Source organism: Ahaetulla prasina, chromosome 11 (genome assembly GCF_028640845.1).
Source record: "Ahaetulla prasina isolate Xishuangbanna chromosome 11, ASM2864084v1, whole genome shotgun sequence".
Lineage (NCBI taxonomy): Eukaryota > Metazoa > Chordata > Lepidosauria > Squamata > Colubridae > Ahaetulla > Ahaetulla prasina.
The window spans coordinates 381,360-403,196 of record NC_080549.1 but is presented as its reverse complement, the minus strand read 5'-3'; the positions used below and the strand labels follow the sequence as shown (position 1 = coordinate 403,196).

The window sequence follows — 21,837 nt, the reverse complement described above, 5'->3', positions numbered from 1 at the left end:
CAGGAGAGACCGCGTGGGGCTCGGCTCCCGCGCAGCCCCTCCGGCGAACAGGTAGTTAGCGGGGCGGGCAGGGCCCTGGCCCCTGCGTGGTCTGCGGGGGCGCAGCCGCCCGGCCCCACTCTGCTTTGGCGGCCCCGACTTAGTCGCAGGCGACCTACCGCGTAGCAACAGCGGGCGAAACCCCGCTGGCTCGAGCTGAGGCAGCGTCCCCTTCTGCGTCTCCGCAGCGCCACGGGGAGCGCGCGAGCCTGTTTCGCCCTTGTCACCAGGCTCAGCTCCCCGAAGCCTCCAAGCCGAGCGATCAGCCACCGCCGCCGCACGTGTTGCTTCCTCGGCGCTTGGCGGCGGCCGCAAGCTCTTGCTTCCTCCCGCCAGCAGTCGTTGCAGTGTTCCCTGGTCCCGCCCGCCGCTGAGAAAACAAGCCTTTTCCCCGCCCCTCTCCCATGCGAAGCGGTCAAATGCCTTTTAATCCGGATGAATGAGCCCCGGGAAAGTTCCTCCGCCCGGTGGCCCCGGCCCCAAATCAGGCGCTGCAAGAGCCTTGGCCCCGGCAGTGGGACTGAGGAGACGACCCTCTTTTCCGTCTTCTGAAAAGGCCCGAGGATGCCTCCCCGCCCCCCTTCGCCGAATCAAGAAAACAGGCAGATTGGAATCGCTCTCGCTTCGCTTTCAAGAGCGGCTGCAGCTGCGGGGCCCCGTTGTGCTCTCGGCCTGCTTCTCAGCATACTAAGCCGGACTTGGTCGACCCAAATGCGGCTGGCTGCGAGTCCACCATTTGCAGGCGCCTTACGGGAGGAGGTGGGGGTGTCGAACAAGAGATGGATTCAGGGGACGGAGCCGCGGAGGTCGGGGGGGAGGCGGGAATCCCGGAGCGGCCTTCGACGAACTGCTCGCTTTCCCATCAAACCCTACACCTTATACTGAGCTCGCGGGCGGAGTCCGCAGGGCAGACCCGGGAGGCCAGCTAGACCAAAACCAAGAAGCGAGTTTGGGTTTCGGGATGAAGACCCGAGCACATTTTAGGCCGGCCCGACCTGCAGGTCCGCACGCTGAGCTACTGCTTCGGGTGGCCCTAATGAGAATCCAGACAAGGGGCTTAGTTAGGTAAAGTTGGTTTGCTAAACCGGCAGGCAATAGTGTCCTGTTGGGGCTGGCCAACTCTCGTCCCTCCCCTGCCCAGGCATTGAACCAACCCGCCCCTGGCTGCAGCCTTCCTAAGAACTTTGTGTCACCCACAAAGAGCCCTGGATCCAGAGGGGACAGCAGGCAGCGCCCCCAATTGTCCTTGGCCATTTGAGGCTGCTCCACTGTATTGAGCTCAGGCCAGTTGAGGGGAAAGTGCCCAAGACCGGGAAGAGCAAGGCCACCTGCAGACCTCCTGGTTGTTCAGAGAGTTGGAGCTCCCGCCAGGTCCCCTGGTTCTACCTTCCTTTTCTCATCTCGGCAACCAAGCACCGAGTCACCTCCAGAGCCCCATCATCTGCATCTCCAATAACCTCCAGCCAATTGAGAAATGCATGCTCCCTCCAGCTCTAGGAGGCCAGCAAGTGGGGCTGGGGGCATTGTGGGAAATGGGGCCCTCTAGAAACCTATCTATTCCGCAAGCAGGGCAGCCAAGACCCCAGCCAAGAAAGACTAAAGGGGCTGGAAGAGATAGGCAACAGCCGAAGGGAACTTGAGGTGTGCCACTCCAGCCAAGGAGCAGTCAGGTGGGTCTGCCTGGGCAAAACCCTTTGCGTGCAGAATGGGCCTTGGGCAAATGGCTGTTTCATCACGCAGGACTGGCCTGATAGTCTTAATTGGGAATTTTAAATGGGTTTTAAGGAGTTAGCCTAAATTTAAATATTCCATTTAAAATTATTTTTAAGTTTGTAATATTGTTTTATACGGCTGTAAACCGCCCTGAGTCCTTCGGGAGAAGGATGGTCTAGAAATATAAATAAATAAATAATGACTCTCCAGGTGACCTCTTGCCCTGAGGCAAGCACTGTGCGGTAGGGGTCAGCAGTAGTTCACAAAGCAGCTATGAGCAGTGTCAGGGGTCTGCTCCAGCTTCAGGCAAGAACCTGCCCGCTCTGGCTTCCCCTTGGCTGCCACTCAGCTTAATGGTTCTCCTAGCCAAATGCACCACAGGACAGAGGCAGAACCATTCAGTCTTTAAAGCCTGGCTTGCCCACCCCACCCCTCCCAATTGAACATCTTGCTCTGGTAAATGGCGAGGGAGCTGTGGGAGGCTGTGCTGTCCCTGCCAGCACTATTTCCATTGGTGAAAGGGCAGGTGGCCTGGGCAAAACTTCGCTGGCCTCTAAAGGTCAACCGTGTCACATTCATCCATGGACGAGGGTCCAAAGTCTATGCTTTGATGTGCTTCCGTGACCTTGAAATCTGCAATTTCCACCACGCAGCCTTAGAACTGCTGCAATTAAACACCATGCTCTGGCTCTTTTCTGCAATGAGGGGTCACCCCTTTGGCCCCAAATGCACAGGGCTGCTGCAGCCTGGCCTCGCGCTCAATCCTGCACATGGACGCCTGCCCACATTTCCAAGGCTGTTGCCTCCATGAGCCATCTGAAGCCTCAAGAGGAGCCCATCATGCAAAGGACTCGGTCCTGGAAATCGAGCCCGTTGCCCAGCCTGTGGTCAGAGACTACCTGGTGAGCTTTCTGCCTCTGCTCGGAGCAAGCGAATCCTGCCAAACTGCCGGCTGCTTTTCCCTTAGAAGTGGGAAGCTCCCTCCCCCATCTCGCCTGATATACAAATAAAAACCATCTTCCCCCTTTTGAAGCAGGCTGGTACTTTGGATGCTCTCCCTCCCCCCAAACAGAAGCCACACAGAGCCAGGGGCCCAGTTAGCACCAATTTAATGCAACACGTGATTCTGATTTTTTCCCCCATTCCCATAATTGCAACCATACCCAAGGCACAAGCTGCTGGAGGTGGTGGTGCCTTTGGAAACACAACTGAAGAGATCTTGCTGTGGAAATGTTGGACAGGAACCATAGATTCTTTGGTGTGTAGGAAGCACAAAATTACAGCCAGCAACTCAAGCATTTAATCACATAGCAACATGCCTCCAGAGTTGGTACTTGGGTTCCACCTGCGCTGAGGAGGGGCTGCTTGGGAAGAGCAGCTGCTCAGAGCAAGCCAGGCAGGGAGAGGGGCAGAAGTGGGCAGGGAACAACCCTGTTCCTACCAATAAGTACAGGGAACGGCAGGTGGGAGACATGGAAGAGGAGGAGGAAGGGGAAGCTGATAATCGCCAAGGTCCCTGGTTGCACAGAGATCCTTCCCACTTGATGCAGAGCCCCGTGTTGGACAGCCAGACGCTGGGCCTGGAGAGTGACTGGGCAACCTGACCTCTTTTCAGTGCACATAAATGCACCACACTTACAGCCAACTCCCCACAAAAGACTTTGGGCTTGAGCAAGCCAGAAATACTTGGGGGGTGGGGAGCAGGCAGCAGGAGGTCAGGTTGGAGAAGACAGGCCAAATTTCCAAGATCTGCCTGGGAAAAGCACAAAGAGGCTGACCTGTAACTTTGGCTGCTGTCTCCCCATTCCAGCTTCCAAAATGGTGGACTCGCACCCACTCCCAGGGCCATTCCAGGACCAGCGGGGGCTAAAGGAGAAACCAAGAACAACTACCAAGGGGCCCATTGGTGATTATGGGCTGTCGTATCCAACTACTTTTCCAGAAGGTACCAACTGGCAGGCGTTCAAGTCCCTCAAAGCCCAGATTTTCCAGAAGAATAAAGGCCAGCTCAGCCCTTCAGAGGAAGGATGGTGAGCCCCTCCTTAGGAGCCTAAGGCGGGAAGCATCAAACCTTCTGATGACCTGGAGTGTTCAGGAGCTACAGTCCCAGCTCTAGAGGGCAGCAGGTTAAGAAGCTGGTCTGGAAAAACTGTATCTCCCTCCTTCCTTGCTTGTCCGGAGCCCAGGCAGTGGGATTTTCACTCCTCTCAAGGCCCAGAATGCTAAGGCAGCCCATACCTGGTCTTATTCCCCTTCCTCCAAGTGAACCGTGAGTTCCAGGCAGCCCAGCGCTGAAGAGGTTAAGCCAGGCAGACTTGGCTTCCTGCACTGGGCCAAGGACAATGGAGAGGAAGAGGATGTTAGGGTTACAATAGCCATGGCAGGATCCCAAGACATTCCTCTGCCGCGGATACAGGAGAGGTAGGAAGAGAAGTCCTTGTTATCCACTCCCGATTCCCCCACCCACAAGCGTTCTTGCCAGGGAATTTCAGCTTTAGGCCATGCCAGGAACATGGAAGGAGACCCTTTCACAGGACAGGGCTGTCTGGCCAAGGCTGAGGGAAAGAGCTGGTAAGTGGGGCTGGATTGCCCGTTGATCCCATGGATAAATTAAGGCAGCCAGTCTGTAGCTCATGAGAAAGGCAGGCTTGGGTATATGCCTGCTGTCCCTCCATCATCGCTGGCGTAGGGGTCTGACCACACCCCACTGCAAAGCCAGGCTTTTCCAGGCCTGATCCTCACCTGACCCTGCTGCTGCAGGGGGCATCTCCCACGCCAACTCCCTGGCCCAGTTTTGCTGCTGGACAGCTACCACCTGAGCCCACTCAGGCCTGGCCACAGCAGAAGGGCAAGGTGAGACTTGTGAAGTTGGCGGCTGCTGCTGCTCTCAGCCCGGTCCCCTCCATGGGAAGACTGAAGCAGTAGTCCCAGGGCTTAGTTGGGGATACGGGCAGGACGCAACAAAGATGCGATGCCACTGGCCAAGGCAGGAGTCTCTGGGGAAGCCGCTGAGGACATGGGCTCCAAAATAGCCCGTGCAGGCCCTCGCCCAACCCACATTTCACTTGGAAACAAACTCTAACATAGCAACAGCGCAAAATAAATAACATGGAGAGACAGAAAAGGCACCTTTGAGGCTTGTAGGCACTTAAGGTGAGCAACAGGTCCCCAAAGTGAGCTTGGAAAGTATTGTGAGAGGGAGACTTTGTCCATGCAAGGCTGCGTGGCCCCTAGAAGGAACAGGGTCACCTTGTCTGGCCAGCCGGGTAGTTTGCGGAGAGGCTGCGAGGACCCCACTGCCTCCTCATTCCAGGGACTCAGGATTCCCGCAGCTGTCTTTTCTGAATCCTAACTGCAGGGATCTTTGTGGCAAAAGGCACGCAGGTGACCCCTTCTTCCTTGGCCGGAAAGGGCAGGAGCAGACACAGCTCTTTGGCAAAAGGCATAATCTCTTTCCAGAGGACAGAAGGCTGCAGAGGCCCTGCAGTTTGCAGCCAGCCCTTCCCAGTGGGGTCCTGGTTCCTCTAGGGCTTCCTGGGTCTCCGAGGCAGGCTCTCCCAGAGACAACGCAGCTGCTCCTCACCCAGTTTGATCTTATCGTCCAGCTGCCGTTGCTGGATTGCCAGGGCAGACTTCATGCGCACGAAGTGCTGATAGTCTTGCAGTTGCTCAGGGGGTAGGCAGCGTGAGACGGTGGCAAAGACAAGCTGCTCCCGCTGACCCACATGCTCCTGCAGCTCCTTGGCATCCTCCAGCTGCGCTGTAAGCTGCCGCTTCTTCTCCAGGAGGGCCATCTTTGGGCAGGGGGCAGGCAGGGGAGAGGAGGAGAGAGATCTGGTCAGTGCTGGCCATGCCTGGGACTTCTTTAGGTAAGGAGCCCGACACTGGCTGCAAGAGCCCAGGGCTGGATCCAAGAAGCAGCACTGGAGTTCCCACCAGGGCAGGAAAGGGGGGCAAACCGGCTTCACCACTAACTCCTGGCCTTACAGTTGCTAGGACTGGCACTGCCAAGGCCCCAGGGAAGGAGTGCTGTGCAGCCCAGAATCGTCAGCAGTGGGCTGGGTACCCTTTGATGAACAGGAAGGCCAGGACTGTGGAAATGCATGGCTGTTTCTATCTAAAGGAAGAATGGCATAGCCTTCGTGGGTGCAGCACCACCTTCTGCCCTGCAGGCAAGGAGCAAGCCGCTGCCATTGTTTAGGCCCGGTGATGTTCCAGCACAAATAGCCGGAGTCGCAAGAGGGAGCAACGGAGGCCCCAGGTCAGCTCAGCTGCAGGGAAGCTCCCCTCTGCCAGGGCGGGCCAGCCAGCCTCTGCTGTACCGTGAGCACCCTGCTCAGCACCCTGCCCTCCCTACCCCCTTGCATGCCCACCTTCTCCTCCTCCTCCTCTTCTTCCTCCTCCACATTCAGGCCACTGAGGGCGTTCTCCACTCGGGCCAGCCTCCCGGACAGCGAGAGCAGAAGGTTAACCACCTTGTCCAGGTCGCCTATGACGAGGCGGAACTTCTCCAATTCATGGGGCTTGCAGGCTCCCTTGATGTAATTCTCCACCTCTCTGCCAAGGGCCGCATTGGCACTCAGATCATCCTGCAGGCTCTGCTGGGCCTCCTGCAGCACCTCCAGCTTCCGTCCAATGCTCTCGATCAGCTGCACCTGCAGAGCAGAGAGGTCAGCCGCTGTGCTTCCCAGGGAGATACAGTCCCAATTAAAGGCTGTCTGGCTGTCGGCCCAGCTGTGGCTTTGCAGATGCTCCCCCAAGACCCAAAGCTCCTGGTGCCCATCTGGAGCCAAGAACCCCCATAGCCAATGCCCTGCAACTTTGCTAGCCTTGAGCTGGCTGCTCAGGCCCTGGACTCTCAGGCTCAGTGATTTGCCAGTGGCAGCTGGGCTGGGTGGGAGAAAGCTCACCTTCTTCTGAGCCAGGTCATGGTCCGGCTCCTCTTCTGAAGAGGCTGCAGCCAACTCAGAGCGGTCCTTTATTTGATTCAGCAGCTCAGCCTTGCCCACTGACAAGTTGAGGTAAGTCAAGCAGGAGTGGGGGGCTCCCCCTCCAGTGGCAGACTGGGGAGACTTCTGCTGCCTACACAAAAGAATTTATTGAGGGGGGAGGGGGAGAGAAGAGGCTGGTTATACATTGTTGGGGGTAATGGAGGCTCCAGCAGCCCAGTTGCATCAGCCTGTGCAATTCCTCTTCCTCCCTCACTGCTTCAGGGCAGCAGCACCCCTGCTTGCTCCCCCACACCTGGTTTTCTACTCCCAGCAATCTGTGAAAAGGCTGATCCTTGGCAGAATCACCCGAGGGGCCTTGGCGAAAGAACCAGGCTCCAGACTCAGCTCTCCCCAGGTTCAGTGTTGCAGCCAGAGGTCATGCTGGCTCTCTTGTTACCTGCTGTTCTTGCTGGCACTGACTCTTCTGCGTGTGACTCCCTCCACCCAGTCTGCAAAGCCTGAAGGCACCACTTACCTTTCAGGGCAGCTGGGACCACTCTCCCGCAGTGACCAGTCCTGCCTTGGCCAGAGAGAACAGCTACTTTCAGCAAAGAGGTCACTCATCACCTCGGCTGCTGACCGGAGTCCAAAACCAGAGCTCAGCACTCCAGCCAAAGAGCGGTCCTTGCCTGCCACGTCTCTCATCAGCTCCTCCGAATTCAGGCGCAAGGGTGGCGGCCCTGATTTGTGACTCTCTCCCGCAGCATCCTGGGACACAGGCACACCCTGTTGGGGATCTGGTGGGCACAGAATGTGTAAGCAAGCAGTGCTGCCCTCCAAGCCTACCCTATGCCATGCCCCAAAGGGAAGAGACTCACGCCAGGTAAGGGGCTGCTCTGAGGGGCTGCCGGTTGGCATCTCCTGCTTCACGAACCTGGGAGGCTCCTGGGCAGCTGCCCCCTCTGAGGAATTGGCCGCCCTGTAAGCACAGAATCAACCCATCCCTTGTTATGGCCAGGCCGTTCCCTTGGCAGGCAGAGCTGGAGGGCGACCGATTTCTACAGGGGGCATTTACGCCCTTCTCTGCCCTAAAGGGAAGAGGAGAGACAGGGAGCGCCTTCTCATTGGCACAGCCGCCCTCTCTGCACCTCAAGTGGGCAAGTTAGACATTGGTGCTTGTGCGGGAAGAGCTCAGCTTCCTGGGGATGCCCCTCCCAACCCTCCACCCTTCTGGGACCTGGAACAGCAGAAACCAACAGAAGACTACTTGCCTGGATGGGGCACTCCCCTCGGCCATCAGCCACTCCCAGGTCTGGGGTGGTGACCCGTGGCAGTAGTAGTGGGGGTTGTCTTGCCCTGGGTGGGAAGGGGCGCCATCGGGTCTTGCATCAGGCAGCCACGGGCACTGCAGTTGTGGCCTATTATGCCACAGCTGCTCCGCGGGGAGGCTCCGAGAACGCTCCCTGGCTGCTTCGAAGCCAGGCTGGCCCGGGGCCCAGGAGTCCTGCACATGAATGGGCAGGCTGGCCTGGGCAGGGAGAAGGTGTTGGTGTGAAGCGGCTGGCCGGTATTTCTCCCAGTTGGGTGGGGGAGGGCGCGGAGGTGGGGGCCCCCTTCTTCTGGTTTGGCATGGTGGTGACTTTGGTGCCGCCTCCTGCACCTTGGCCAATGGGGCTTCTTGCCACTCCCTTGCAGAGACTCTGGCAGGTTCGGTGCAGAGGTGGCTCTCCGAATAGGCCCTTTCACGCAAGGGGGGTTTGTGGGGATCGCTGAACCCCCCTTCTGAGCCCCCCTTCTCCGTGACCCACTTTGGTTGCTTGCAGTCCCAGGAGAGGTTGTGTGTGGATGGGGCCTGGCAGAAAGGGGGCCCAACCGGTTCGGTGCGCTCAAAGCAGGTCCAGAAGGGGCTGATCCTGGTGAAGGCCACCTTGTGCTGCAGGAGCTGACTGGAAAAAAGAGGAGGGGGCTGCAGACACAATCGTGGGTGGGAGCTGCCTCCTCCCGCCTTCAATGGGCGGGGGCTGCTCATCGAGGCACCTTTGGTCTGAGGAGGAAACGAGGGCTGTTGGGATCCACTAATTCTAGCCAAGGACACTCATTTCACTTGGCCAGACAGAAGTGGATTAATGGCAGCCAAGCTGGGGTCTGCCTCAGTGCCAGGCAGCTGCTTCTCAAAGGCAAGTGCCCAGTTGGCCTCCTTCCCCCACCAAGTAGGCCTGTGCTGGCATCAGACCGCCCGACAGGGGAGACCGGCCAGGGTGACCACCAGCTCCAAATCACCTCTCGCAGGAGATGCACCCTGCCTGCTGTCTCGGGAAGGGTCACCCATCTAGCAGGCCTTCATGTGGGGGTGAGGGAAGCAGGCACAGATTAGTGTCTCCCCTCTCTGAGAGGCTCTCAGAGACCACCCCCCAACAGGCAGTGTAGAAGGCCACCCCACCGGTTTCTTTAGGGCCAACCCTGTTTCTGTTCTGCCTGGCTTACCTCACAGCATGGCTGCTTGCTCTGTTCACAGCTGGGGGCTCCCATTCATCCGGGGGGAGTTCCTGGGAAGCAGGAGAGGAGAGTGAGGGGAGGAGATGGAAGGGGCCATGAAGCCCCCTGACCTTCTGCCCTCCTGGCCTGGGCAAAGGGGATGAGGCCGGGCAGGCAGTGAAAGCCCATCCCAGCAGCTGAGCTCCTCTCCCCCCGCCCCCACTGGTGGGATTTGAAAATCCAACTTACCACCTGAAAAGGCTTCCTTGCTTGCCAGGGACCTCCATCCTCCACGAACTTCTGCTGACCTGGGCAACAGCACTCACTGCGGCAGCTCCAGGAACAGGGGTGACAATGGTGGGCACGGGGGCTGGGTGGCACTGGCATGCTCCTTGAGTGCAGCATGGCGCACTCGTCCTGAAAGCTGTATGCGCAGGCCTCTCGGATTGCACATGAGCAAGGAAGAGCCCACCAATGCTCAGTGTCCACTCCAGGTCGGGCCAGGGACTTGCACAACCTCACAATCTCTGGCTGGAAATCCTGGTAGATGGGAGGCGAAGGTGGGCACCGGTAGGACTGGTCAAGGGAGTGACGCCTGAAGTCCTCGTGCTCAGCACTTCCCGGCTTCTCTGCCTCGGGGGTCCGTGTGCCATCAAGCCTGCCCTGAAGAGAGCCATAGGGCCTGGTGGGCAGCGAGCGGCTTGTCTCCTCAAAGAACTTCCGCCGGTCGGCAAAAGGCAAAAGGCCGGGTTCGTCGAAAGGCAGCTGTGAGGACAGCCCTGGCTCTGACTCCTGAGGCTGGAGCTTGTGCTCCGGGGACCAGCGCCAGCGGCCGCCTCCCCATCCTCCCGCGTGGGCCGGTAGCCGAGGCTTCTCCTTGGGCACCAGGTCCCCAGGCATCCTCTGGGGGCTGCTTGGGGCTCTCTCCTCCCCAAACACGCTCAGCTCAGAGCCCCACCGCTTGGGGGAAACAGCCAGCAGCCCAGAGGAGCCAAGAGGTCTGCCCTCCCCTAAGGGAGGAGGCAGGGCAGGAGCCGCGGTGTGGGTGGGGGGCTCCTCTGCCTGTGGGGCAGGCTCCTCTTCACACCCTAGCCCCACGGGACCTTTGGCCTTCTGCAGTTGGGCTTTTCGCCACTGGATCTCATTCCGCAGGTTGGTGGCGAAGCGATCACTGCGCCGGCGGATCTGTGCAGAGCGATGCTGGCCCTTCTGGGTGGCTGGAAGGCCCCTTTCAGTGTCTGGCAAACGATCCACACGGGGGGCTGCCTGGAAGCCTGGCCGGGGGGTGCTGGCATTGCCAAACTCTGGCAGTGGCGGGGAACCAGTCAGGAGGATGCTCTGGGGCTTCCCCAGTGCCATGCAAGCACCCCGTGGAGAAGGGGGCCCCTCTTCTGTGGTTGGGGGGGAATTCAGCTCTTCTGCCGGCTCGCAGGGCTTCTGGCTGCAGTGGTCTAGATTTAGACGTGGCTCTGGAGCCTGCAGGTCCTTCTGCTCCTTGTGCAGAGGAGACACTGTCCAGCGAGGACCCTCCTGGCCACGGGAGACCTCCAAGGCCTGCAACTGGGCCACCAGCAGGTGTTCTGGGATGCTGTGGCGATGGCTGAAGGGCCCGGCCCAGCCAGTCTTCCAGGAAGAAGGGGGCACTGCACAGTTATTCGGCTCCACCTCATGCCCCTTCTCTTCAGGGGGGTCTCCGGGGCTCTCAGCCAAAGGCGAGGGGGGGGATTGTGGGCTCTTCTTCATCCCAGGGTGTGGCTCTGTGTGTGAGCTCAGCAAGTAGTACTGGTCAGGGACTGGAGAGTCCTTCAGGAGGCCTGTGGTGGCCAACTGTCCCCCAGGCCCATGGGAATCGCGGCCAGGTGTGCAGAGGGAGATGTCCGAGCTCCACCGATTCTCGGGACACAAACCACCTGTGTGGATCGATGGTCTTGGGTCTTCTGGCAGGGGATTACACGCATGCAGACTGTCTTGTCTCACAGGCGGGTGGGGAGGAGCGGCAGCTGCTTTGGCAGGGCTGGGAAGAGAGCCCGACTGAACGCTGGAGGATAACCGGACACCAGAACCTGGGCACGGCAGGCCTGCAGGCTCTCCTCCCGTCTGCAGATACCGAGGCTCTGGCAGCTGGCCGGGTTGGGCGCCGTCCACGGAGCCGGCCTCCTCAGGTCGCAGGGCAGAGTCGGAGGTGCTCGAGCTGGCCGAGAAGGAACTGTAGGCAGAGTCCCTTTTGCTTTGGTACATGGCCTGGTCAATGGGGGACAGGCTGCCCTCATAGTAGGTCTGGCTGGCCGGGTCCAGGCTTTCCATGCTCCCGAGGGAGCTGTTCTTTTCTGTGGTGCAGTGGGGAGAGAGATGGTTCCACGGCAAAGGCAGGTCACTGGGGGCGGGAAGAAAGGGGAGGCCCCCACGTCACAGGGGCAGGGTAGCCCTGCCTGGTTCCCCAACGCACTCTGACCCATGGTTGCTTGCCTGATGGTGCAAGCAGCAGCCCTTCCCACTGGCTCTCCCCACCAGGCCCACTACAGACTGTCCCTTTTTCCCTCGACCCTCTGCCCTCCCTCTCAGGGCCTCAGCCCCTTTTGCTCCCTGCCTGGATGCGGGAATGGAGCGTCCTACTGTCCACTGGGGCTTAGGCCAAGAAGGGCAACCCGAGGTGTCACCAAGGACCCAGCCTTTCCTGCTTGCCACTGAGGAGCAGCAGCAGCAGCGATGGCATAATGTGCATGTCATATCCAAGTGTTCGCAGAGCTCCAGAGTAACCCTTCCTGTCCAGCCGCTGACAGGCTGTAGCTCCCACTGGAGAGCCGGTGCCAACTGGGGTGGGGTGGGGGCTGTGTGTTCCGCACCGCAAAGAACCAATCCCAATCCAGGGGATGCCGAGTAGGAGCAGCTCCTCCAAGAAAAATCCTACCCAGGCTCCTCAGGCTAAAGGCACTGCCTGCCATGCTGCATCAGAGAGATTTGGCAGCTTCTTTTGCCCACTTGGCAAGGAGCTGAAGCCACTGCTGCTTTGGAGGGGAATATTTGTAGCTCAGGGTTGGAGGGAGGGTCCTTGGTGACGTTACCTAGTTTGAGTAATGAAATGACTGCAAGGAAACAACCACGCCCTGAGAACTCCTCTGCTTGTTGGCAGCCTGCATGATGCTGGGCCGGCCTCTTCCTGACGAGACAAAAGGCAGCCAAGGCTCCCGGGAAAATGATGCCCAGTCGTCTCCCATGCTCAAGAGCGCTCAGGATGGGCACAATGGTACCCACTCCAGCCAGAGTGCTGGGAAGGAGCCAGCCGGCCAGAGAAGAGGCGCTGGGGCTGCCCCACAAGCCCTGCAGGGAAGCTGGCCAGCAGAGGCGTCTTTGGAGCTGTGTGGTTGCAACCAAGACCCTTTCTGTCCTCCCAGTCTGGGCACAAAAGGCAGGTTACATCACCTCCCTGCAGCACCAACGGATCTGGCTGCGCTCTCTCAGCCCAGGATAGCAAGGGGAAAGCCAGCTGTGCCCCAGAGAAGGGCACCTTGCCCTCTGATGGAAAAAACTTGCAGGGGCCAAGTAACTGCCCCCAGCCCCCCATCCTTCTTTCCTCTGGTGCTCACCTTGTCTTGCAGCCCAAGTGCCAGGAGAGACTCAGGGGCTCAGCAGCAAAGGTCATGGCAGTGCCCTCAGTCCGGACTTCGGAGAGCTTGGCTAGATGCCATGAGTGGGGCCTGATGATTGGCACATTCCTCCTTCCAGGCAAAGCAAAAGGAAAGTGAGGGGCTGGAAGTGGGAGAAGAACCCGGTGGGGCACAACACATGCTGGGTGAATCCAGCTGCCCCTCTGCCCTGTGACCAAATGTGCCCTTCCCCACCTCCCAAGCCTCTCTTTGGCTCACCGCTGCTCTCTCAGGGTGGTCCAGGCTTTTTTCTTCCCAGCCCCACCCAGCTGCATGGTTGCCCCCTGCCTGAAAGACAAGCTGTGCTCTGGAGTGGAGGAGGGGGGCACCAGGAGAGACAAGCCAGAGACCCTGCCCCATATCACCAAGTGCCAAGGTGCCTCGCAGCCATCCGCATCTGCCTCCTCCCCAGTTCCTGCCAGCCCAGCCAAATGCCATTAATAAAAGCCACTTGGTGACCTCTTGCTGGAAGCGGACACTCAGGTGGGAATTTCCGGCCTTGTTGTTGGTTGGTGCCACCAAGGCTGAGCCACTCTGGCAAGGCAAGACCAGCCTGTATGAAGAGCCCCCCGGGGCAGGACAGAATGGAGGAGGAGGGCATGGCAGGGGAAGGGGGCCCCCCGCAGCAAGAGCCCTGCCTGGTCTAAACACACTAACTGTGCCATGAACCCAGCAGCTACCAGACGAGAACCCACAGAGGGACATCAGCAGGAGCCGTCTGTCCACCCAGAAGCTGAGCCCCACGCCCAATGGCGGGACCCAGGCTTTTCATTGCCATCACTCCAGTCAAGTCAGTTCCCCCCCAAAAAACCCCCCTCAAAGCCATGCACAATCATACATGGAAAGGAGAGCCCCCCACCCCCTGCAAGTTCAATACACACCTGTCCCCGGCAACCCTTAGTGGGGTCTGGCAAGGCAGCCGGTCCCAGGATCCAGCCCAGCCCAGCCGGCCACTGCAGGCAGCTGAGTGGGACTGGAAGTGGCCAGCCCAGCAGGGAGGGCTTCCTGCCTCCTCCAAGCTCCTGGAGCCAGTTCCCATCCTCATCTCCTCCCAGCCAGGAAGCGGTGAGGAAGTGATGTCCAGGCAGATAATTTTGCTGGCAGCGGCAATATCAGAAGCCGAGACCCCAGGGAAGGAGCTTCCTGCCTCTTGGAGCGGCCCCTCCCCTCCCCTCAAGGCAGGGTGGGGGAGGAAGCCTCTCTTCCTCAGGGCTCCCATCCCCTGGGCCACCTGCCTGCTAGGAAAGAAGTGGGTGGGGGAGGATCTGCAGGGTGGGGAGGGTGAGCCCCTCCCCTGGCCTGGCGCCTGGCCTGGCAGGGGGAGAGGGGGAATTCCAGAATGCCTCTTGCTGAAAGCCTCCAGCTGAGCTTCAGGACTGCCCCCCTTGCCCCCCCCCCACAGGAAGTGGCTGGGACAAAGTACAGGAAAGATGAGATCATTGCCAGCACAGTTTGGGGGCAAAGGAGAAGCAGGGGCTGAGATGGAGCAGAGACGCTGTGGGGCCATAGGGACAACCCCTGCCCCACTGCAAAGGGCACGGAGCTCTTCTATGTTTCTGGAAGGTGGTGAACTCTACGAATAGCAGCCTGGAGAGGTGCCAAAAGAAACTACCCCACCCATGCTCCACTCCAAGACAGGCCAGTTATTCTGGCGTCCCCTCTATGATGATCAGGCCAAAACCATCAGGTTTTCTGGCTCTCCCCCCAAAAGAAGAAAAATGAAGCCTTTTCAACCTTCCTGACTCCAGAATCCCAAACTGATTCAGTTCTACAAGAGAGACAGTGGGGAACTACTGAAGCAGCCAAGAGCTTTGGCCAAACTGCTGCAGCCTCCCACCCCTCCCGGGGCCCACTTCCCCAGCCAGCCCCAACCCCACAAAGAAGGGGGCTATATAGGAGCCGCTGGCCCTCTGCCTGGTGTAACCCAAAGGGCGTCTGATCAGGACACCCTGAAACCCTAGAAGGTCATCTCAGCTCTTCCTCCTTCCAGGACCAGCCTTGGACGCAGAGTGACCGGGCCTCTTCAGCGGCAGGCAGACTGGGGGGGGGGGAACCCCTCCCACAAGACCTGCTCTCCCCACCCCACCCCGGGCTATTATTGACTTCGGCCTTGCAAAACTGCGAGTTTTTAGTTTCTGGGCCTTCGCTTGTTTGCAGTTCCTTTCTTTTACTGAATAGTTTTGTTTTGAATGGATGCAAACTTGCCCTGAGTGACACAAGTGGTCGGGAGAAAGGAGAGATGAATCCCCAGGGTGGGCTTCTGGAGCCTTTTGGTACCCTAGCATTTTCCCCAGGGAGACCAGCGGTTTCAGGGTTATGTTCGAGTGGACCAATGATGCCCATTTGGTTTTAGGGACTTTTGGTTTTCTGACAGCAGCTGCAGCAGCAGCAGCTCCTGGTCCTTGGAGACAAAGCAAAATCCCCCTTCTTTGCTGGCTCTGGCTGCAAAGGCCGGGAGAGGGAAGGAGCCCCCTTAGATGCTGGCTTCCCTGCTGAGCGAGCCAGTTCTTGGATGATCCCCCAAAGGGCAGCCGGGGGCTCAAACAGGCTTGATTGACCTGGAACTGATTTGTCTGTGTAAAGAAATCCCAGCCAAATAAAGAAAGTATATTTTTGTCTGAACTACTTTCTGTTTCTTAAAGAGAGACCCCACTCTGCAAAACCTAAAAACCCTGCAGATTTTCCTGCCGACAGCATCGTCCCAGGCGAGGGTGCTGCTTCTGCATTTCAGAGACATTCAATCCTTACTAGTTGCAACATTAAAAACTCGAGCACCTGAAGGACTGGCATGCTTTGGAGGCAGGAAAGGAATAAGGGTGGAATCTAACAGTTCTTAAAAAAACCCAATCTCTGCCCAAGGCAAAAGGCGCTTCAACTGCCTTTGCCAACTCAAATGGGTGCGCAGTCCCAAATTCCTGCCACAGGATGGCAGCTGCAGCCAAGCTCAAGGAGCTACAGGCACATGCCCAGGCCCCCCCTCCCCCCCTCCCCCGCCCCCGCTGGAAATCTGTGGAAGCAGAGCCTTGCAGACTGGACTGCAGCCCACCCACCTCTTTTGCTGTGGCGAGAGCAGTGCCCCCCAGAGGACAGCCACCACTCAGGAAGAGTTCTTCCCTGGCAGGAGAAGCTGGTGTGGGCAGTATCCTGATGTTGTTTTTGTGTGTGTGTGTGTGTTCTCACCTCCGGATGATCATCTTGAGCGTGCGGTAGGAGCCTTTGATTAGGATGAGGGCTTCCTGCCGAGAGCCATAGAGCGGGGTGCCGTTGATGTTCACCAGCTCATCGCCTGAGCGCAACTTCTGCGAGAGGGCTGCCTTTCCCCCATCCTCCACCTGGAAGGGTAGAGACAAGGTCGGAAGGGTCACCTGCCAGCCACTGCAGGACAACAGTTGGGCTGAGGGACCAGCTTGTATGCCCATCTGGGCAGCTCACAGCAAAAACATGTAAGAAACAACAAATGATTTGAATCAGGTCTCGCACTCCAGGAGATGGGGATCGCTGCAGTCCCCTCATGCAGGGGAGAAGGGTCCCCCCACTCACCAAAGGAGATCCACCCTGGAGGTAGAAGCCGGAGGATCCCCTTAGTCAGGATCAACCCCAACAGAGAGGCTCGAGTGTTGGTGCTGCTGCAGGCACCAGCCTTTGCCCTGTGCCAAACAGACAAAACCAGGACTGAGGCCCAAGCCAAGAGACAGGGATGGGCAGCCCTTCCCTGCCGGTCACACGGTCTGGAGAGAAAGGGCAGGGGCTCCCCGTGGTCTGGCTGAACAAGAGCCAGTTGTACTGGCCACAGGAAACAGAGAGCCTACAAGGCCTGGGCACGTGGCTGGGAAAGAGCCACACGCAGTGGCCGAGAGGAGGGGAAGCAGCCGGGAGGAGGCAGAGTTAACCTTCTCCAACAGGAAGACCTGGTCCAGCTCCTCACAGAGATTGTGTGGCAGCTTCAGGCACAGTGGCTGGCCAGTCTCAGAGATGGGCCACGGGAAGGGACCTTCAGGAAGTTCCACATTGCAGGCTTCTGCCTTGGATGCAGCCGAGACTGCCCGCCTGCTTAGTCAGATGGACGGGGAGTTCTGGAGCTGCCAGTCAGGCACAGGAGCTCCCTTCTAGCAGGGAAGAGCCTGGTTTCAAAAGGGTCTAGACGCCCCATCATCCTCTCAAATCTGAGAAGCAGGACATTGCTCCCACTGACTGGAGACCTGGGAATCCCAATTAGGAAGCAGGGTTGGTTCTTCCAAAAGCAAAGTGTGGAGACCAGCTTGGGGCTGTACTGATGAGAGTCCCAGGTGGGCTTCTCTTCGTTCCTCCTGGGAGCTTTATTTCCCACCCTGAAGCCAGACGGTTGCAGTTCCAGCAGAGAGCTGTGGCCTGACATTTGTCCCGCACAACTCTAGTTCTCCAGGGGTCCAAAATAACTTTTAGCTTCTCTGCACAGAGAAAAGTTTTCCTGCCCTCCGCATGGTAGCATCAAGACAGGAAACTGGAATCCTCGGGGGATAAAGAGCCAACCTCAGCTCTCTTCCCTTCCTCTCTCGCACCCCCAGCAAAGACACCTTTCTTCTGCATCAGGGAAGCAAACTGCAAACTTGGGCCAGAAGCCCCAAGGCCTCGGCCTGTCTTCTCCCTCCATGGCCCCCGTGGCAAAGGCCAGAGGTCAGGGAGCTCAGCTGGAGGGGCCTACCCTGCCTCAGACTCTCTGGACCTGAAGGTCATCGTTGCCTCTGCCCAGCTTCCTCCTTGGCTTCAGACTCTCGAGAGGGACACAGGCATCTCCCACACCAGAGGAAACATCTGGCCAGAGTGCAGGGCACCCTGGAACCCCTCAGTTGGGGGAGGAAAGGCTGTTTTGGATCCCCAGGTCTTGGACTGTCAAGATGCTGGGCAGCTGCAACTCTTGGCTCCCCAAACTTGGCCCTTTAATCAAACGGAGACTGCAGGAGCTCCCAGCACACAGCCTAGCCTGGCTTTTTCCGCAACTGGTGCCTTCAACCCAGCCCTGGTGCTCCTTCTTGGGCGGAGGAACCCAACCTCTAATGCACAAAGACCAGGCAAGCATGGGAGACGGGTCCCTCCTGTGCTCCTGGCCACCGAGGAGCTCCAGGAGGAGAGAAGGCAGGGCCCTCTTGCAGTTGGGATCCTGCAGGGAGCCAGGTGGGGCAGGCCCCACTGAGCTTGGATGTTTGGAGGGGGAAACAGTAGCAAGGCAGCTCTCCAGAAAGAAGCTGAGAGAGGCAGCCTGGAGTCCATAGGGAGAAGGGAGTTTGCCGGCAGGCTGCTAATTATTACACAAAGCAATCCTTGTTCCTGCTCACTTTTTTTTGCCAGACAGAAGAAAGGGTCACTATTCCCTGGTCTGGACTCAGACCTAGCAGGAGCATTCTTTGCCCTGGGTTGTGGGGGGCGGCAAGTGAGTCCTGGCTCCCCCAAAAGCTCACGCTCCAGACTGGTCAGCCCTCTGGGGCTGGGTCCCTTGAAAAGCCTTTGGACCCCACCTCTTGGCTAGGGCAAAGAGCGCCCAAGTGAGGCAAAGATCCCCACGGTGGAACATGATAGCTGCATTGGGGCTCAGGCGCTGCAGAGGAGCGACCATAAACACGCCAGTGCAGAGTGTAGGCACCGGTGGATGCCAGCCATCTGCGCAGAGCAGCCCCAAGAGGTTGGCACACAGGCACGGAAAGAGAGCATGGAGGGGAAGCAGGGTTCATGGACTTCCAGGGTGCCAATCAGAGGTGGGTTTCAGCAGGTTCTGACCAGTTCTAGAGAACCAGTAGTGGAAATTTTGAGTAGTTCGGAGAACCGGTAGTAAAAATTCTGACTGGCCCCGCCCCCATCTATTCTCTGCCTCCTGAGTCTCAACTGATTGGGAGGAAATGGGGATTTTGCAATAGCCTTTCCCTGCCACGCCCACCAACCCACACCCACAGAACCGGTAGTAAAAAAAATGAAACCCAGCACTGATGCTGTTCCCCTGGCAGAAAAGTTCTTGGCCTCCCCCCTCACCCCACACTGAGGGCCCCAGAGGATACCCTCTGGAAAGATGGAGCCCTTCCCAGGAGGGTTGAAGGCACCCGACAGATGAGGCCTTTTTTTTGTGCGGTGGCGAAAGGGACCCTGAAACAGCCCCCTCCCCTCTTCCCCAGAGCCTCCCAGCCCAGAGCAGCCACCCAGCTGCCTGTCAGGAGCTCCAGCCCTGCCGGCACACAAGGGCAGTTAATCATTCATCCGCTGCCTCGGGGCTGTTACCGCTCAGCACCGGTCTTTGGGGCTTCCTCCGGGGGAAGCCTGGCATGCGGCCGACAACGGGAGCGGCTCAGCTCCCTTTCCTTGGGGAAACACGTCCCCCCCCAAGAGGCTCCTGGGGGAATTCCCGCTGGGGGGGCGGGGTTGTCCTCCAGGGTGGCAGCCGCCACGAGGAACTGGGCCTGCCCACCCCCAGCGCTGCTTTCCTCGAGTGGGCGGACGGGTGGAGCCCTGCGAGGCCTCGCCTGACGACCGGCTTTTTTCTGCGTCCAGCCGAGCCTCCCCGCCCCGGGCATCCCGCCTCTCGGGACAGCCCCGGACCGGACTCCACCATCGACTTCTGCTCCGCCCACTGGAGTGGGGCACTTCGTCCCCGGGGGCCCCTCAGCAACTGGCCGACCGCGGGGAGGGGAGGGGAGTCGGCGGAGTTCTGAGGGCGGGGGATGGGGGTCTCCTCGGAGCGGCGCCTAGGAGCGCCGTAAAGTTCTGGCCGAGCCGGAGAAGGCAGGGAGGGCACGAGGCGGGCCGCCGGGGAGGGCGAGCAACGCCCAGGCAGCGAGGGGGAGAGGCGGCTGGGCGGGAAAGCGGACTCCAGGCGGGCGGGCAGGCAGGCAGGCAGACAAAGAGCTGCGGCTCGCGTCGGACCTCCCAGCACAGGCAGCGGGCGGAGGGGAGCTGGGCCGGCGCCACAGACTCACCTTGGAGACGATGAGTGGCTCGCCGTGCTCCAGCCCACCCCTCAGGGTGAAGCCCCAGGGTGCGCCGCCCGCCAGTTGCACGTGCAGGTACTGGAAGGAGACCAGCAAGCGGCTGGCCAGCTTGGCCTGCGGGGACGGGTTGGGCCCGAGTTGCCCCGACGGCCGCTCCATGGCAGCCTTCCCTATCCCGGGCCTGACCCGCGGCGGTGCTCGGCATCGACGGGACGCGGCGTGACTCTAAGCTCTGCCTGCTGGAGGGCGGACCGGCAGGCGCCCCCGGTGGGCGTGTCGCGGGCAAGCGGAGGCTCCCGGCCGGCTCGGCCTGGCCCGGATCCTGCAACGCCCCGGCCGAGGCGCGCCCCCAGTAGCGAAGCCGCTCCGCCTCCTCTGCTGGGCTGCTTTGGCGCGCGGGCTCCCTGTGCTGGGCGGGGGCCGAGCCTCTGCCGGCCCGGGGTAAAAGAGCTCTGAGCGAGCGCATCCTCGCCTCCCTGCACCCCGAAGATACGGAGCGGGGAGGCCTTGGGACTGGGGCCGAGGAGGCCGCTTGGGGATGGAGCTGTGCTCCCCGCCCTCCGGGCTGATCCCCCTGCCCCCTCCCGTGCCTAATAGGGCTTTTTCAGGCGCCTCGAGACTGAGGGAGGAAATTGGCCCTCTGGATTCAGGCTGAAAAGCACTCTGCACCTACCTCCAAGGGTAGCCCCGGTGCCAAGTAGATTGCTTGGTTGGCTGGTGCAATAGAGCTTCCTGGCTTGGTGCTGAGCGCTAAAAACTGGTTTTGCCATCCCTCAGGGGCAGTGCTGCCAACTTTCTTTCAGCAGAAGGAGTCACATTCGGGCATCCCCAGAATGCTCCTTTGTTCCCCAACTGCTCCAGATTAGGTGCCACCCCTTGGCTCTGAGAAAGGGGCAGCAGAATGCTGGACAGCCCTTTGGAGCCTCAAAGCAGAGGCAACAGCCACTCTCCTGGGGCCCTGGCCAGTGCCCAGACTGCCTCCATCCCTCCATCCTGGAGTTGCTACCTACAAGCATCCTTTGTGTACAATCCCAACATGCATGCTTGAGGGGCTGCCCAGAAGTAGCAGGAAAGTGCGGGGGGGGGGGCTATGGTTTTCAGGAGCCTCCAAGGGTGGCAGGCATTATAATGGAACTCCCTGCCACAAGAGGTATTACATCAGAAGGGGATTAGGCAGACACAGGAGGTGGGGGTGTATGAGACAGAAACATTGGTGCAAGGGCTGGAGGCTGCCTTGTAGTTGGCACTATAATATGCTGTGCCTATGGCACCCCAATGTTCTTGGATGAAGAAGTAGGGTCCAGAGTAGTCCCCGCCAAGCTCTAGTGAAGAATTCCTGGTTTCCTAAAGCCTGAATGGGGAAGGCTTAGTCCTTCTCTTGCAAGACTGTGCTTAGAGCAACAGCACTCTTATAAGCCCCTCCTAGAATGGGAACAGACTGATCTTTAAGCCACACCTCCCTCCGCAAAAGGGTCCTGAGACTCCTGACCATTAATTGGGGAACAGCAGTTCTTTGCAGAGAGGGGGTCTCGGGGGTGGCAGTTGTCCTTAGTTGCCCTCTTGAGGATGACCTGAAGTGTACCTGAATGCCTGCCTGTTTGTTTGGGGGGGGGTCGAGCCAAGTGAGCAGGGGACCCATTGCTGGGGGGAGGGCTCTGCAAGCCAACCTCAGCTCCCTTCTCACTGCCTCCCTGTGCCAAGAGAGCTCCTCACTGGTTCTGCCCAAGGCCAGGGAAGCTGCTAGGCCTAAAGCTGCTTTGGCTTCTGTTCCCAAGGGTGAGAAAGCCCTTTATCCAGAATTTCAGGGAGGGGAAGAGAATTCGTCAGCTGGGGGTGCAAGGCAGTAGGCAGTGGGCAGGGGGAGCCAGGCCACCATTCTGGACCATTTTGCTTTGGCTCGTGTGAGCAGAGCCCTTATAGCTTGCTCTCTCTCAGGTCTTTGTAGCTGCTTTATTTATTTATTTATTTATTTATTTATTAAATTTTTATACCGCCCTTCTCCCAAAGGACTCAGGGCGGTGTACAGCCAAAAAAATAAAACACAAAATATATACAATTAAAAACAACAGATTAAAACATAGCAGA

At 59.0% G+C, this 21,837-nt stretch overlaps 1 protein-coding gene across 7 annotated transcripts; it reads right to left on the bottom strand.

The window, feature by feature from the left end:
• Positions 1–2,844: 2,844 nt before the first annotated feature.
• Positions 2,845–20,759, bottom strand: SHROOM4 (shroom family member 4). 7 transcript variants are annotated; one of them, XM_058196925.1, is made up of 11 exons: positions 20,426–20,759; positions 15,983–16,134; positions 12,743–12,874; positions 9,408–11,532; positions 9,168–9,229; positions 7,955–8,629; positions 7,562–7,662; positions 7,219–7,480; positions 6,663–6,834; positions 6,126–6,407; positions 2,845–5,546 (listed from the first exon to the last, which is right to left on the bottom strand). In XM_058196925.1, exons 2-11 carry the CDS (start codon positions 15,994–15,996, stop codon positions 5,277–5,279), a joined length of 4,095 nt encoding a protein of 1,364 aa, XP_058052908.1. In that variant the 5' UTR covers positions 15,997–16,134; positions 20,426–20,759; the 3' UTR covers positions 2,845–5,276. The 7 variants fall into 7 exon arrangements, with proteins under 7 accessions (XP_058052908.1, XP_058052906.1, XP_058052909.1 ...); XM_058196923.1 differs by lacking the exon at positions 20,426–20,759 and adding an exon at positions 19,741–20,365; XM_058196926.1 differs by lacking the exon at positions 20,426–20,759 and adding an exon at positions 16,343–16,633 and having other exon boundaries at positions 12,743–12,905.
• Positions 20,760–21,837: the final 1,078 nt, after the last annotated feature.

Excerpts from the sequence above, each read along its gene's own strand:
- SHROOM4 (XM_058196922.1), bottom strand. The coding sequence starts at position 14,309 with ATGGCCCCACAGCGTCTCTGCTCCATCTCAGCCCCTGCTTCTCCTTTG. Across the intron at positions 12,875-13,683 it reads CTAAGGGTTGCCGGGGACAG|GAGGAATGTGCCAATCATCA; the intron begins GTGTGTATTGAA and ends TTTGCCTGGAAG. Across the intron at positions 6,835-7,218 it reads GGTCCCAGCTGCCCTGAAAG|GCAGCAGAAGTCTCCCCAGT; the intron begins GTAAGTGGTGCC and ends TCTTTTGTGTAG.